Genomic DNA, 15,016 nt, shown 5'->3' with positions numbered 1-15,016 from the left:
TTTTACGGTGTGACGTGTGGAAGATGTGTAAAATCAATAAAGACGCTTTTAAATTTATTTCTCAGCTTTGTGCTCTTTCATACTTTTGTTCGAAGATTGCTTAAGTACGGGCGGTTTTACCGGCGATCGTTGATGCCCAGTCAGTCGAGGTCGCGCATTTAGAACCTTTCCCGACTCGGGCTTTTTGGCTCCGACGTTGACGCGGTCTTTAGCCCGCTCAGCAGCAGGAGATGCTGCAGAATCACGCGGTTCAGAATCTGTAGAAATTCAAAAAATGAAATTTCACGAGAGAGACAGTCTTCTCATGTACCGTCGCTTTTCGGTTTGCCACACTGACTTTTCCAGCATTCGACGTTGGCTGCGCAATTTTTCAAGAGACACTCAATCCAAGATTTGTGCTGCTGCTGCTGCTGCTGCTGCTGCTGCTGCTGCTGCTGCTGCTGCTGCTGCTGCTGCTGCTGCGTCGAGTTTTCGCCGCTCTTCTCCTCCTCCGATTCGGGTTGCAGAAGAACGTCGAGAAGGTCTCGAAGCACTTCCAACGACGGCATAACAATAAAATTAATAAATCCTAAATTTCACACACATCGGTCAAATCAGCTCCAAGTCGTCTTCTTCTTCTCTCTCCTTACCCACTTGACTTTCTGGTACGAGAGTCGCGTTTCGATCGCAAAGAGGGGAAGAGGGTAAATCCATTTCCTTTTCCCTGTCACCCTAGGTTTTATCAAAAAAATTTAGGGTAGAAAACCGGATCGTAATGCTGAGACTTTACCTGCTGAAAAAACTCCTCGACGAGCATCTTAGTCCACGTCTCGTGCAACGACCATTCTTTGCACGGATGACCGATATCGCACGAGTGCAGCATCATCGACAACGCCTTGGGCTTGTCCACACTGCAAAAAGCATAATCAACATACCTACTATGTTATTATAAGTACGAATATCATTATATGTATTGTATTTAAAAATAGTGCCGCTTCTGATTCGACTAAGAATGCTACTTGTAAGTATTCACAATGAATATCTGTATTATAGATGACCCCTCTCACCTGTCCGGCGTGACGTCTGGTGCTGTCACAAGCGCTTTCATAGACTTGACCATCTGAAAGTGCGCCGACATGTCTGTAGCCAGTACCATTTCAATAACTAACGCCCGAAATTCCCTGTAAGTAAGAGCAAAGGTTACCACCCATCACGCAAAATCTATCTCTCACACTGACTTGTAATCTTCGGCCGACAACCCGGAGAGTATGTTGAAATCGCTCTAAATAACATCAACAGATCGCCGCGAATAGATACGACATAGATGTTGAAACAGGGAAGTGCTTATTATTTATATTGTCTTAAGATCGTCCTCCTCCCCTCTCCCCCAGGTCGCCAAGCCCCGGGCTTCGTTTATCCCCCTTTCTCACCCGTTGCATAAGGTGAAAGGCAGCCGACAGGTGATGATTCTCCAAGACGGACTTGTCATTGTACAGGAGAGCCATTTCGGATCTTAAAGAGATAACAAGAAAAAAAGAGGAGATGCGGCGCCGATGCCTTGCACTACCACGAGCAATTTCATACCGGCATTGCACGTGAAACGAATTCGTCGTTCCCGTGTGCTCAAAATCGTGAATAATAGCCGCGACAAGCGACGCGAAAATTTCCAACTCGGACAGAGATCGCTAAAACGACCGTCCATCTAATAATCTATTGTTACGATATCAAGCGCACTTTTATGCCGGTTTTCCACAAGAGCGAATGAATTCCTTGAAGAACGTCCGCCGCGTGCGTGGCGTTGTGATACGAATTGCCGTGCTTCTTGTAGCCGGCTTCGATTTGCTGAAGAAATGCGTCGAGAGTGGGTTGATTGACTTTGAATTTGGTCAGCAAGTCGTGTCGCTTGAACAGCTCCAAGCCGACAAAGCGAAGCGGCTGACGCCCGGTGAGTTTATCCAATTCAAACACGTCGTACGTCCACTCGTCCAAATTCTAAAAAGTGCGCTCTTCCAAAAGGGGAGAAAGACGGTATTAGCGCTTTATACTTGAAAATGATCTTTGACTCCAATGGGATACGACACTCCTCCAACAACTTGCTTATAGACCCTGTGAGATGTCATACGAGTCAATATTATTAATCTTTTTCTTTACTTGTCCATCTTTATGTTCCATCGGACGGCGTGAACGACGCCGCGCAGGTGCTTGATCGCGCCGCCGCTTCGCCGCCGAACCGACGCCTGTGCCTTGGACGTAAACGTCGAAGCCAGCCAATCGCGAACCTGATCCGGGACCGCTTCGCGCGTCACTTCGGGCAGCTCTTCGACACTAAACCCCCGGAACACAACGACTCACGACTCCGGAATATTTGACGGGGGATAAGGTACGTTTGTTCTGGCTTCGCGGAATTTTCCAGCACAGCGACAGCGCACGTTAGCGAAGCCTTCAAATCTTTCGAATCGATACTCTCGCCCTTCTCCAGCTGATCGAGTAGCGATCTCAATCTGTTGTTTTTATACACGGTATCGATGACGAGACTCGACCTACAAGGACGCCTTTTACCTCGTCGCCGCTTCGACAACTTCCGGCTTTTCGGGGTCCTCTATCGTCGCCGTCGCCGTTGTCGCCGTCGTCGCAACGCCGCTCATTTCTTCTTCGGGATTGAGCGATCCGACTCCTGACGACGTCGTATCGTTCTCGGCGTCCGTTCGCGTAGGCCGGCCGCCGCCGCCCGCGAGGCCAAAACGAGTCGCTAGCTCTTCCTTTTCGCCCGAGTGCACTGCGAACGCAAACGATTTTCGCAAACGGTTTTCGTAGCGAGAACGCGGAGGACGATCACGCGATAATTCCCGCGACGGGAGGGCCTCACCCGTTTCCCGTCGGCCGGGAACGTTCGCTATCGGGTTCATTGTAGGAAGCGTACAACGCGAGTGCGGTCGGGTTCGGGAATAGAGAGAAATCCTGTCTTGTTTATGCACGGTTTACCTTCCGGGGCTGGCGGAGGGGGCGGAGTTCTCGTTTTTTTGGCTTCACTTGCCGAATCGCTCGTGCTATTGACGACAGTAGGCTGCTGTTTCACCGCATTACCCATGCGCGCGTGTGCACTAGAAGAGAAAAAGGCACTAAAATTATTTCGAGATAACCGTGCAGCTCCTGCTCCGTAGCGTGCAACGAGACCACCGAGAGTGGTCTTCGAATACGCTCCACGGCGAGTCGTACCGAATCTGGGGCGAGCAGAGCGCGTTCGAGCGAGCAGCTTGTACGAACCTCTCTGCTGTGTTACTAAGGCGGAGGCGTATCCCCCCCCTAAGCACTTTGTTGTCTATGATGTAAAGGTGGATCTCTCCGTAACCTAATAATAATCAACACCTATCGCGAAAATTTCGACCAATCAGAACGTCGTTTGCGCGACAGTGGAATCACCGGAATGCCGCCGCTACGATTTCTTCGCCAACGGCTGTGTTTACGAGCTCGTGCTGTGTCTCGTTAATGCTAATGCATGGGACCCCATTCGATTTTTCGTACGGCTCTATTTCCGGCGATTCGTAAACACTCGATCGCGTGGGAGAACGAGTCGTCGCGATAAGAGCGACGTCGGAGCGCGAAATCGGAGCCCAAAGTCAATCGTTTGAATCCGTTGCCGATTGTCGCGTTCGTCAATTCGACTACAGGAGCGAAAATCGCGAAGAAGCAATTCGACTCGCGATTTCAATCAAACGCCCACGAGTACATAAAGAATCAACATCCCATGATCTAATGAGTCGATTTACGCGCCTTTGCCGCACGAAACGACGCCGCTTTCGCTTTGACTGACGTCACGAGCGCGGCCACGCTAAAAAAGCGAGAAATCCACGTAACCCAACTCCGAAATCTCATCGATAATCGCTCTACCTGGCGTCGCCGCCCACTCGACGAGGCGCCGGACCTACACGCGCGGGGACGGGCAATCAACATTCCAATTATCGCAAATCTCTGAAATGGCATGCATCTCCTACGCGGCTACCTGAGACGTCCCCAGCATCGTCGTCGCGTTGTCGTTTGCGTCGCTGCCCTTCGACGACGATCGCTTTCGAGCCGCGCGTCGCCCTGAGAAGACGACGTCAAAAAATATGATTTAGAAGGGGGCCCTTCAAGTTCTGACTTGAATCGGGGATCGGACGGATCGACGGCGTATTGATTCGACGTGAAGAGCGCGTCGAAACGCGGATCATTCAAGTCCATTTTGAAGTCGTCTTTCGCAACGGGAGCCATCTTCGCATCGCGGGAGGAGTGTTTAGTAGAGATAGGGGAAACATTCGAGTCTGTATCTCGTGCCTTATCTTGTTTTTTACTCCTCTTCTTTGACCCTTTATCTTTTTCTGACGCCAGCAGCTTCTAGATTCCAGCTCTCTCCTAGATCGTGCGATCGATTGCGCACTGCGCTTTCGTCTTACCTTCAAATTGAAATGCGTCTTGCCGGCGTCTTCGTCGTCGTCCATGAGAAGAAGTTCGAGCTCGTCCTATGCTCCAATTATCGCGAAAATCGTATTGTTTTTTATCGCTCTCTCTCTCTCTCTCTCCCCCACCCGTTTCTTCGTCTCTTCCGCCGTCAGATTCGCTTGATCGCGTCGCTTTTTCTTCTTTTTCGTTTTCGCTGACGCGAGCATCTGAGATATATTTCGCCGTTTGTCGTCGTGCGACGACGAAACGTACGACCACGTGGGTATATAGCTAGGGTACCGTAAATTGCGATTTCGTCGCGAAAAATGCGTCGTCGAAGCCCCCGTCGTCCCCCGACGCTTCCCCAGTCTAAGGAGACGAAGATTTCGCGAGGTCGCGTTATCGACGTTGGCTAATGACCTCGCTTGATTTCGTCGCTTTGTCCGCTATCTACAGAGAACATTTTCCCTTCGAGGTGCATTTTTTAATTTGGAAACTATTCTCTTGCTTTTCGGCTCTTCTTTCTTTCCTTCTTTTTCTCTTTACGCGTTTTGAGATACTGTTCCCACGGGGTCAGTTCCCCTCCCCCAGCCGCCGCCGCTACACAACAAGGGTCCAAATCATACTCCTCACGGCTCCCCCCACTACCTTCTTTTCTCTGTACGAGCTCCTCGACGCCTTCTTTCAATCCTACAAAGGAGCCCTGTCGTCACAAAAAGCACGTGTCCTTGTTTCGAATGATACCGGGCTCCCACGTCACTTCCATTTCCATTCCCTCGCTCGTCTCCGTTTTCTCCTCGATCGTGTCAAGAAGACTCTACAGCTTGTTCACTCCGCGGGCTCTCACTTTTTCCAACAATGCGCTTACCCGGTATTTTAGTGCTCGTTTCTCCTGTACAGACATCGTGCTTGCAGTCTCATTCCCTACGTCTTCGTCGTCGTCGTCATTCTCTTCGTCATCATCCTCATCATCGGACGACGCCAAATATTCTTTGAAGTCTATATCCTTTAGTTCTTCCTTAGTGTAGCTGCCCAATTGTGATGAATCGACGGGGGAATCTCGAAGTTTCGCCCCGACTTACTTTTTCGTCGTCGCTTTCTGTCGTTTGTAGTCCGTCTCGTCCCACGTGAGCGTCACCTGCGTCTGCTGAAGCGCCGACGTGGCAAACCTAGAACAAAAAATTCACAAAAAAATCAATGAGAGACGAAATATCTACTTACTCTGGTGGCTTGTATCCAGCGGGAATATCTTCCGCAACGGACACCGGATCATGATCAAACTCCATATCATCGGGAACGAATCTATAGGCAAAAATGTCGCACGTTTCCGATTTCATTACGTCTATTGACCTGAGATCAATCCTGGAGGCGGATAATTCATATTCCATGCCGTCGCAGGTTTCATAAATGGCGGAGGCCGTTGCTAAGGAAAACGAATCTGACTAGACGTTTTCTCTGCCAAAGAAATAATACCATACTCGTTGAATCGCACTCGACTACAGCATAATAATATTTGAGTCGATTGAGCTGATACTGACGCAGCTTTTCCACAGAGAAGGAAGCACCCTAGCAACGTACAAAAACATCAGAAACGCAATTCAATAATATCAATTTAATTAAACTGACTTCACTATTATTCGGCGTTGAATTTTCGCTGTCGTCATCAACTAATTCGGCTGGACCAACCCGGTCTTCGGCTGACATACGTTCCAAGCCAAACTCGGACGGATAAATCTTTAGAGAATAATAATAATAATAAAGCTACGCCATCACAACCATGTATAGAAACTCTCACCTTCACGGAAGTCACAACACCGCCTGTTGGCTTGAAAGAACTAAGTAGAACTACACAAATACGTCAGTAATGTGAATTCAATACTATGTGAGGCAGCTGCATACCGAATAGATCAGTTGCCGTTACTCTATCCCAATCCATGTTGCAAACGGCAAGCCGTCGCGTCACCTCGTCGCCGACGTCGACGTTCGTATCGAGTTCACCCCAACTATGCAAAACCTAAGATAGAATTTCCAAATTAAAATTTCGAGCGGTCTCGAAGAGTAGCCTTACTCCTGGTTCCATCTCGATTTTCTCCTCCTCTTCTTCTTCGTCTTCGGAAGATGATGATGACGACGGGCCTTCGCCTCTCGCGTAGTCTATATCTGTGTCCTTGGCTCTGTCTTTCTTTTTCTCGATTCTGCTTTCGTCTGGGGATTCGTTGTCTTCGTCTTCTTCGAGGTCGTAGAATCGTCTTAGGTCGTCGTTCGAAGATTGATTGACTTTTCGTCCGCGTTTGTCTCGAGCGTCTGGGTTTGCGCGCGCGCGCGCGCGCGAGGATTACAGAAAGCTCGATGGTGCATCGTGCGAGCTCACAGTGCGTCTTGAACGATTTCTCGGTGAACATGCCGCGAAAACGAGGATCGATTTTGACTTTTCGCGCATGTTTCGGTGTGGGCTGAACGCAGCGTAAATTGAATCGTTACAAACAGAACTAAGAAGAGCGCTGGTTTGCCTTAAAGCGAGGATCCGACGATATTCGTGCGAAACGAGGATCGTCCGCCATATTTTTTGAACGCGCGTTAAGACGTTCGTCAACCGAGAATTGAAAACCGGATAAGGGAACGAATACATCATCTCCTAAACTTAGTTCAAATTTTGCAAGCTCTTTCATGCACTGTTGAGTCGTGTACGCTCCATTCGCGGTTGGCATAGCAACACTTCCGGCGACAACTTTGCAGAATCGTACGCTTCAAAAGGCGAAGGAAGCACATCGTTACCACTTCCCGAGCTCCGTCGCTTCATCGCCTCTTCAAACGACTCGGACGGAGGTCGCACGCGAATGCCGGGACGACGTACGGTAGCATCCAAATTGACGGTGACCTTTTCCTCCGTCCGACCGACGATGCCTCGTTCGGAGGTTCGAATGCCGGAAAGCACCGTAAAACTTCGCCTGTAAGGACGAGGCTGTCCCTTGACGCCGCTGCCGCGCGAACGACGCGGAGAACTCTTGAGAGGATGCACTGCTCGCCAGTACTGCTCCAGAAAGGCGACGAGCTTATCTCGAACTTCGCCTAGTTTCGTCTCTTCCAGCAGCAAATCAAATGCAGACTAGTGAAATTTATAAATCGATTGTGACCGCTTTTTTTAATTCGCCACCTACCGGGTTTATTTCTGCGAGTTTTTCAGCGGCAAGCAGCTGTTCGCTTAGCCGTTTTGTCTGAGATTTTCCTCGGGATTTGATTAGTTTTTTGAGAACCTTCGGGCGAAGATTTGTAGCTTGTCAATTTTTTCTTTTTTTCGATGTTTATTTATACCTTCTGCGACGTGATGCGTATGCATACGATTAGGGGAGCCAACGACGTCTTGGCCAATTCGGAAGGAAAAGATATGTTCGATTCAAGAAGCACCAAATCGAGGCTTTTGGCCGCATCGAAGACCTCGGTGGCCTTTTCCTTGACATCAGCTACAGCAATTAATCTTTGACAAAAAATTCAAGTACGACGGTCAGCAATTACCGGGGATTGATGACGACGTTGTGCGAATGACTGGAATGCCTGGTTTGAACAGAATCGCACGTCTCGCATTCAACGATACAACCTTAAGCCTAGAAATCAACAATATAAATACAAGGCCAATCAAGTACATACTTTCACCTGTCTTTGAACGTTTTCTTGATGCAATCAAGCAAAGGCTTTTGCATACTGTCCGTAATCTAATAGAACAATATGATTATTTAAAATCTTTGGCGTTTATATTCATACTTCAAGACCCTTTAGAGATGGTCCTATAAGAAGTATGGGCCTTGTCAGAGGCACGGACTCGTATATTTTTGGTGGCTCAGGCTGACGAAAAAGTACATGTAGGTCAGCAGTACCCAATTTTAATTTCACGGCTTTTACCTTTTTGAAAGTCGCCATCAGACTCATTCTGCGTCTAGTGGGAACGGTGTGAGGCGAGAGTAAACCAGACGGGACTTCAAAATTAGACTGATTGGACAGATTTCGTGGACTAGACAAAGGATCGGAGTGCGGTCCGCTCAACTCCTCTGCAAGAAAACGCTAAAATATTCGAATTGCTTGGTTTTGTACTAACCCTTCAATGCTTTTCCTCTCGGCAAGCTACCCCAGGAACCAGTCCTGCTTTCCAACCGTTTGGCACTAAAACGCACCGACTCTACGTACGTGAAAAACTACCCGCTTTGCCCTCGTCACCTCGGTATAAATCCAAATGAAGATCCCTCCTCGACGACTCGACCTATCCACCAATCGTCGTTAAACTTCTATCAGACAACCACTCACTAAAATCCTAAGCTTAGCTAACGTAGACGCACTTCTGTAATGTGCAGGTAATCGTTCGCTCTAAAAGTTACCGCACATCCAGGCAACGGACAGTCTTCATCCTTACTGCCGTTGTATGTAACGAACGTGCGCACAGCAAAGGCGACCGTCATTGACTAGACCTTTTTCTCGAGCAAAGAGCAAACGACTCGGTGATTTCTCCATACCCCGGCCTTTTTCAAGCGCTCCTTAGCTAAGCTCAGTTCGTCCTCAACAACCAATTCTGATGTAGTTGCCTTTGAATTTTCAGCAACCTTACGACAAAATAACACACAACAAAACAAAAGTCTTTTTTTCAGTGTTTACCTCAGCCATTGCTTCTAGAACTGAACGACTGCGGTTTCGAGGTAAAACGCTTCTCAAGCGACCCCAAAGCGACTAAGCAAAATCCGAGTCAAGTCGATTATAGACGCAACTAAACGTACTGATCGACGTTTCGAATCTCTTTGCTGAGCGAATCTCTCCCTGAACAGTTGCAGCTGCACACCGGCAGCCGAATCGTTCGCCCAGGTGTCCTCGCTCGACTCCATCACTAGGCGGTGCACCTGCTCCTTCCGTAATATCACGCGACTAAGTCACCTTAGCCGAAAAGGCGACAGCTAGCAAGCGATTCAATAGCTACAACAACGTGCGTCACCTCGTTGGCAGTTGCTCTTGCAATGACGTTCGAACTAAACGCCGCCTCGCGTCGCCAGGCAACGCTCAAGCGAACACTAACGATCGTCATTCTCGCCACTCTCGTCGTCAAAACGACGACGCTCGACAACGGGCTCGCCTTGACGCCGGCAATGGGTTTCAACTCCTGGTACGCGCTGCACAATCATTTGACGTCGCCCGGCTACGAATGGGAGGAGGGCTACGTGCTCAGCGACGACGTACTCGATATCGCTCGGTGGATGAAACAAAACGGCTACCTGTCGCTCGGCTACGAATACATCAGTTTTGACGACTGCATCGTCGTGAATCGCACGTCCGACGGCACTCTCGTTCCCGATCCGAAAGCGTTTCCGCACGGAGTGAGTACGGTTCTCAACGTGAGTCACTCGTTGCACGCGATGGGGTTCAAGTTCGGGTGGTATACGGATCGGGGAGATCATACGTGCGCGCCCCAGGGAGACAATAGGCGACCGGGAAGCGCGGGGCACGAGAAGCAAGACGCGGAGACGTATGCCGCCTGGGGCGTCGACTATCTCAAGGAGGATAACTGCTTTGGGGATCGTCAGAAATTCTACGAAGAGTACGCGATGATGCGGGACGGGCTCAACGCAACAAAACGACCTATCTATTTCAATTTGTGCTGGGGTATGGACAATATGACGGCAAAAGCAAAAGTGGGTAAAATGTACGGAAATGAGTGGAGAATATCCACTGATGATGGCGGTGGTTGGGGGCCAATTATGCAAAACGTGGAAGTACGCTTTTAGTTACCGTAGTACTGTATGTCTCAAATAGCTAGCCGACTTTTAGGTGGACAGTGAGCTATACATGGATTCGGGTCCTGGTGGGTGGAACGATCCCGGCTTATTGCTAGCAGGGCTGCCTGCTAAAACTTCGTCAGTGCGTGGTCGCAACTATTCTTCGGTTACTACAAAGCTGACTGACGCGCAGGGTCGAACACAGTTTAATTTGTGGTCTATTCTCGCTGCAAAGCTGCTCATATCGGCCGACCCTCGAACGTTTTCCGCCTACACTAATGAAACTTATACAAATCCGGAAGTAATTGCTGTGGATCAAGATCCACTGGGAAAACAAGGCAAAAGGTAATTCAATTTAAATAAGGCGAAAGATAATTTCCTATTGTGCGTAGTTTGTAGAACTTCTTAATTCTAACTAACGGTTTTAGGTTTACTCCAGCTGGTAATTCCACTAATCCGGGAGAAGTTTGGGGCCGTCAACTTCACGACGGCTGGGCACTGTTGTTCTTCAATAACAACGGCGAGAAAGCAGTTGATATTGAATGCAGCAGCGCATGCTGGGCCCAAACCGGTATCGATCCAAACCAAAAGGTCAACGTACGTGATTTGTGGAAGCATCAAGACTTGGGCACCGCGAACGGAAGCTACACCGTATCCAACGTTGAACGGGACGCTTCAGTCATGCTCAAGTTGACTAAGGGATAGAAAAACTTCGAATCTTTGTTTTCTGTGTTATGTGTGCGTAGCGGCTCGCGACAGCCACATGCTAGACTGCCTTCTAAACGGATCGTTTCTGAATAGACTATTTCCGTGTTATCACGCGACAGAGCATTCCGTCCCGATCCAACGCTACTGGGTCATTTTCTCGCGATAATGTCAAAACCAATTGCCTTTTCGAGTCAACTTGCTACGTTCAAGCGACCTAGCTCGGCGATATTAACAATTCTCGCCCTTATCGTCGTCAAAACGACGACAGCACTCGATAACGGCGTCGCTTTGACGCCGGCGATGGGGTTCAACACTTGGTACGCGCTACACCATCACCTGACGTCGCCCGGCTACGAATGGGAAAAGGGCTACGTGCTCAGCGAAGACGTGCTCGAGATCGCTCGGTGGATGAAACAAAACGGCTACCAAGCGCTAGGCTACGAATACATCAACTTCGACGACTGCATCGTGGTGAATCGTACGTCCGACGGAACCCTAGTGCCCGATCCGCAGGCGTTTCCGCACGGCGTTGTCAACGTTAGCGACACGCTGCACGCGATGGGGTACAAGTTCGGCTGGTATACGGATCGGGGCGAGTATACGTGTTCGTGCTGGGAAGGAGGGCTCAAGCGACCGGGAAGTGTAGGGCACGAGAAGCAGGACGCGGCGACGTATGCCGCCTGGGGAGTCGACTATCTCAAGGAGGATAATTGCTTCGCCGGAAGCCAGGATGCCGTCAAAGCGTTTGCGACGATGCGCGACGCGCTCAACGCAACGAAACGACCGATTTACTTTAATATATGCTGGATAACGGGCGCCACAGTGGCAAAAGTGGGGAAAACGCTTGGAAATCAGTGGAGAATGTCTATCGACGACGGCGGTGGTTGGGTACCAATTATGAAAGACGTTAATGTTAGTTCATACGTCCTTTTGCCTTGTTTAACTACACAATGCTCTTTTAGGTCGACAGTGAATTGTACATGTATTCCGGCCCCGGCGGATGGAACGATCCAGGTTTATTGATCGCCGGACTGTCCACTACGTCAACGAGCGGTACCAATCGTCACCCAAAATATAGACCCTTTACTACGGAATTGACCGACGTGCAGGGTCGCACCCAGTTTAACTTGTGGTCTATGCTTGCCGCAAAATTACTTATATCGGCCGATCCACGAACGTTTTCTGCCTATACTAACGAAACGTATACTAATCCGGAAGTAATTGCCGTGGATCAAGATTCACTGGGAAAACAAGGAAAAAGGCAAAATTCGTTCTATATACCGAGCAGATCGGTCTACCAATCGAGCTTAGTCTGTACTAATAGTGGTTCCTAGGTTCACTCCCGCTGGTAATTCTACTAACCCGGGAGAAGTTTGGGGCCGCCAACTTCACGACGGCTGGGCTCTGTTGTTCTTCAATAACAACGGCACAAAAGCAGTTGATATTGAGTGCAGCAGCGCATGCTGGGCTCAAACCGGTATCGACCCGAGCCAAAAGGTCAACGCTCGCGATTTGTGGAAGCACCAAGACGTCGGTACAACAAATGGAAGCCACACCGTACCAAATGTTGAACCAGACGCTTCTGTCATGCTCAAGTTGACGCACACGTAGAGGAGAAAAAAATTGCAGCAGTTCGTTACAGTCAGCTGCTCGTTTTGTCAACTGTTTAGTGTTATTGTTTACCACTGATGGCTGTGATCAAACAAATTCCGTTTAATCACGCGAGTACTATCGCGCTCCACCCCCCAAAACGAGCAGCAAATCCGTTCGCTTTTGCAATGACGTCAAAACCAAACGGCCTGACAAGTCGCCACGCTACCACAACGCAATTCCTATCGATATTAGCCCTTCTCGTCGTCAAAACGACGGCACTCGATAACGGCCTCGCCTTAACGCCAGCTATGGGATTCAACGCCTGGTACGCGCTTCACCATCATTTAACGTCGCCCGGGTACGAATGGGAAAAGGGCTACGTACTCAGCGAAGACGTCCTACAGGTCGCCCAATGGATGAAACAAAACGGTTACCTGTCGCTCGGTTACAAATACATGAATTTCGACGACTGCATCGTGGTGAATCGTACGTCCGATGGGACCCTGGTGCCCGACCCGCAAGCGTTTCCGCACGGAGTTCTCAACGTGAGCGACACGCTGCACGCGATGGGGTTCAAGCTCGGTTGGTACACGGATCGCGGCGAGTATACGTGTTCGTGTTGGGAAGGAGGGCTCAAGCGGCCGGGAAGTGAAGGGCACGAGAAGCAGGACGCGGCAACGTACGCTGCCTGGGGCATCGACTATCTCAAGGAGGATTCGTGCAACGCGGGAGGTCAGAATGCGGTTGACGCGTTTGCGACGATGCGCGACGCGCTAAACGTAACAAAACGACCGATCTATTTTAATCTGTGCTGGGGAGCGGGCGAAACCGTAGCAAAAGTAGGCAAAACGCTTGGGAACGCGTGGAGGATATCGGTCGACGACGGTGGTGGTTGGGCACCCGTCATGAAAAACGTAGAAGTACGTGTGTGACTCGGCCTCGTGTACAACTCCGTTTACACTCGGTTTTAGGTAGATAACGGATTGTACATGTATTCCGGCCCTGGTGGGTGGAATGACCCCGGTTTACTGGTTGCCGGACTGTCTCTGTCTACCAAGTCGACGGGCGCTAGTAACCGTTCCCACCCAAAATATCGACCTGCTGCTGCTGCTGCTGCAATGACTGACGTGCAGGGTCGCACCCAGTTTAATTTGTGGTCTATTCTTGCCGCAAAGCTGCTCATATCAGCCGATCCCCGAACATTTTCCGCTTACACTAACGAAACGTATACCAATGCGGAAGTAATCGCCGTAGATCAAGACCCCATGGGAAAGCAAGGCAAAAGGTAAACCAACCGAAATAATAGTGTATGCCTGTCTATCACATACAATTCTATATCCATTAATAAACGTCTTCTAGATTTACTCCGGCTGGTAACTCCACTAACCCGGGAGAGGTCTGGGGTCGTCAAATTCACGATGGCTGGGCTCTGCTATTTTTCAATAACAACGGCACAAAGGCAATTGATATCGAATGCAATAGCGCATGCTGGGCTCAAACCGGTATCAACCCAAATCAGAAGGTCAACGTGAGGGATTTGTGGAAGCATCAGGACCTGGGCTCAATAAACGGTAGCTATACCGTACACAGTATTGAACCGGACGCCTCAGTCATGCTCAAGTTGACCCAGGGATAGAGACACTTATGTCCGGGGGCATGACAGATAGCTCAAGTACGGTAGCATACAAATGTCCGTTGTCAATGTCAAGTTTGCATGAATCGTAGCTCTTTCCATGTTATCACGTGATAGAGTATCGGTGCATCGTACTTGATTATACTCATGGCTTCAGCATCGAGTGCCGCGCTCAAACGATTTATACCAATAACGATTTTTGTCCTTCTATTCGTCAATGCAACGGCACTCGATAACGGTCTCGCCTTGACGCCGGCAATGGGTTTCAGCACCTGGTACTCGCTGCACCATCACCTTCTAACGCCTAGCTACGAATGGGAAAAGGGTTACGTACTTAGCGACGACGTTTTGGACGTCGCCCGGTGGATGAAAGATAACGGCTATCTAGCCCTTGGCTACAAATACATCAACTTCGCCGACTGTGTCGTCGTTAATCGAACGTCCGAAGGACGACTCGTCCTCGATCCCCAAGCCTTTCCGAACGGCGAAAACACAGTTCTTAACGTGAGCAAAACGCTGCACGCGATGGGATTCAAATTCGGTTGGTACACGGATCGAGGCGAGTATACGTGCTCGTGCTGGGAAGGGGACTCAAGCGACCGGGAAGCGAGGGGCACGAGAAGATCGACGCGGAGACGTACGCCGCCTGGGGCGTCGACTATCTCAAAGACGATTCGTGCTACGCGAGCCATTTGGATGCCGTGGACCAATACGCGGCGATGCGCGACGCGCTCAACGCAACGAAACGATCGGTTTATTTTAATCTGTGCTGGCCGGCGGGCGAGACCGTCGCCAAAGTGGGTAAAACGCTTGGGAATGAGTGGAGGGTAGCAATTGACGACGGCGGGGGCTGGATACCGATTATGAAAAACGTGGAAGTAGGTTCGACGTTTTACCCACTTCGTCCCCACTATCCCATGTTTGTTTGAAGGTCGAT

At 49.7% G+C, this 15,016-nt stretch overlaps 7 protein-coding genes across 10 annotated transcripts; 4 read left to right on the top strand and 3 right to left on the bottom strand.

Moving 5' to 3' along the window:
• Positions 1–37: 37 nt before the first annotated feature.
• On the bottom strand, positions 38–3,355 carry LOC136190717 (dual specificity calcium/calmodulin-dependent 3',5'-cyclic nucleotide phosphodiesterase 1B-like). Of its 3 annotated transcripts, none has more exons than XM_065978956.1 (15): positions 3,196–3,355; positions 2,962–3,080; positions 2,539–2,755; positions 2,364–2,480; positions 2,131–2,304; positions 2,025–2,085; positions 1,714–1,971; positions 1,564–1,664; positions 1,410–1,491; positions 1,218–1,261; positions 1,047–1,160; positions 770–890; positions 630–711; positions 311–568; positions 38–257 (listed from the first exon to the last, which is right to left on the bottom strand). In XM_065978956.1, exons 2-15 carry the CDS (start codon positions 3,065–3,067, stop codon positions 55–57), a joined length of 1,938 nt encoding a protein of 645 aa, XP_065835028.1. In that variant the 5' UTR covers positions 3,068–3,080; positions 3,196–3,355; the 3' UTR covers positions 38–54. The 3 variants fall into 3 exon arrangements, with proteins under 3 accessions (XP_065835028.1, XP_065835029.1, XP_065835030.1); XM_065978957.1 differs by having other exon boundaries at positions 3,244–3,348; XM_065978958.1 differs by lacking the exons at positions 2,962–3,080; positions 3,196–3,355 and adding an exon at positions 2,846–2,953.
• A 245-nt stretch (positions 3,356–3,600) lies between these two features.
• On the bottom strand, positions 3,601–6,961 carry LOC136190716 (ESF1 homolog). 2 transcript variants are annotated; one of them, XM_065978955.1, is made up of 23 exons: positions 6,906–6,961; positions 6,767–6,848; positions 6,464–6,699; positions 6,295–6,409; positions 6,191–6,240; positions 6,022–6,129; positions 5,874–5,961; positions 5,746–5,818; positions 5,617–5,697; positions 5,478–5,564; positions 5,264–5,423; positions 5,140–5,212; positions 5,044–5,085; positions 4,904–4,995; positions 4,816–4,845; positions 4,696–4,764; positions 4,542–4,622; positions 4,410–4,475; positions 4,291–4,350; positions 4,118–4,227; positions 3,980–4,062; positions 3,868–3,901; positions 3,601–3,808 (listed from the first exon to the last, which is right to left on the bottom strand). In XM_065978955.1, the coding sequence occupies exons 1-23, from the start codon at positions 6,954–6,956 to the stop codon at positions 3,730–3,732; spliced, it is 1,950 nt and encodes a 649-aa protein (XP_065835027.1). In that variant the 5' UTR covers positions 6,957–6,961; the 3' UTR covers positions 3,601–3,729. The 2 variants fall into 2 exon arrangements, with proteins under 2 accessions (XP_065835027.1, XP_065835026.1); XM_065978954.1 differs by having other exon boundaries at positions 4,118–4,350.
• A 33-nt stretch (positions 6,962–6,994) lies between these two features.
• On the bottom strand, positions 6,995–14,905 carry LOC136190718 (voltage-dependent L-type calcium channel subunit beta-3-like). The gene is made up of 14 exons (XM_065978960.1): positions 9,368–14,905; positions 9,156–9,309; positions 9,037–9,108; positions 8,898–8,984; positions 8,724–8,846; positions 8,605–8,672; positions 8,486–8,550; positions 8,293–8,438; positions 8,155–8,235; positions 8,047–8,105; positions 7,909–7,997; positions 7,708–7,856; positions 7,554–7,649; positions 6,995–7,501 (listed from the first exon to the last, which is right to left on the bottom strand). The coding sequence occupies exons 2-14, from the start codon at positions 9,258–9,260 to the stop codon at positions 7,061–7,063; spliced, it is 1,581 nt and encodes a 526-aa protein (XP_065835032.1). The 5' UTR covers positions 9,261–9,309; positions 9,368–14,905; the 3' UTR covers positions 6,995–7,060.
• LOC136190720 (probable alpha-galactosidase) lies at positions 9,302–10,950 on the top strand. The gene is made up of 3 exons (XM_065978962.1): positions 9,302–10,142; positions 10,198–10,490; positions 10,574–10,950. The coding sequence occupies exons 1-3, from the start codon at positions 9,390–9,392 to the stop codon at positions 10,848–10,850; spliced, it is 1,323 nt and encodes a 440-aa protein (XP_065835034.1). The 5' UTR covers positions 9,302–9,389; the 3' UTR covers positions 10,851–10,950.
• LOC136190721 (probable alpha-galactosidase) lies at positions 10,949–12,559 on the top strand. Its single transcript, XM_065978963.1, has 3 exons — positions 10,949–11,765; positions 11,816–12,114; positions 12,188–12,559. Exons 1-3 carry the CDS (start codon positions 11,019–11,021, stop codon positions 12,462–12,464), a joined length of 1,323 nt encoding a protein of 440 aa, XP_065835035.1. The 5' UTR covers positions 10,949–11,018; the 3' UTR covers positions 12,465–12,559.
• Positions 12,469–14,242, top strand: LOC136190719 (uncharacterized). The gene is made up of 3 exons (XM_065978961.1): positions 12,469–13,366; positions 13,418–13,731; positions 13,806–14,242. Exons 1-3 carry the CDS (start codon positions 12,542–12,544, stop codon positions 14,080–14,082), a joined length of 1,416 nt encoding a protein of 471 aa, XP_065835033.1. The 5' UTR covers positions 12,469–12,541; the 3' UTR covers positions 14,083–14,242.
• On the top strand, positions 14,227–15,008 carry LOC136190057 (probable alpha-galactosidase). The gene is made up of 2 exons (XM_065978131.1): positions 14,227–14,624; positions 14,666–15,008. Exons 1-2 carry the CDS (start codon positions 14,227–14,229, stop codon positions 15,006–15,008), a joined length of 741 nt encoding a protein of 246 aa, XP_065834203.1.
• Positions 15,009–15,016: the final 8 nt, after the last annotated feature.

The sequence above is a fragment of the Oscarella lobularis genome, chromosome 8 (genome assembly GCF_947507565.1).
Source record: "Oscarella lobularis chromosome 8, ooOscLobu1.1, whole genome shotgun sequence".
Taxonomy (NCBI): domain Eukaryota; kingdom Metazoa; phylum Porifera; class Homoscleromorpha; order Homosclerophorida; family Oscarellidae; genus Oscarella; species Oscarella lobularis.
Note: the sequence above shows the minus strand (reverse complement) of the source record. Positions and strands in the feature narration are given on the sequence as shown.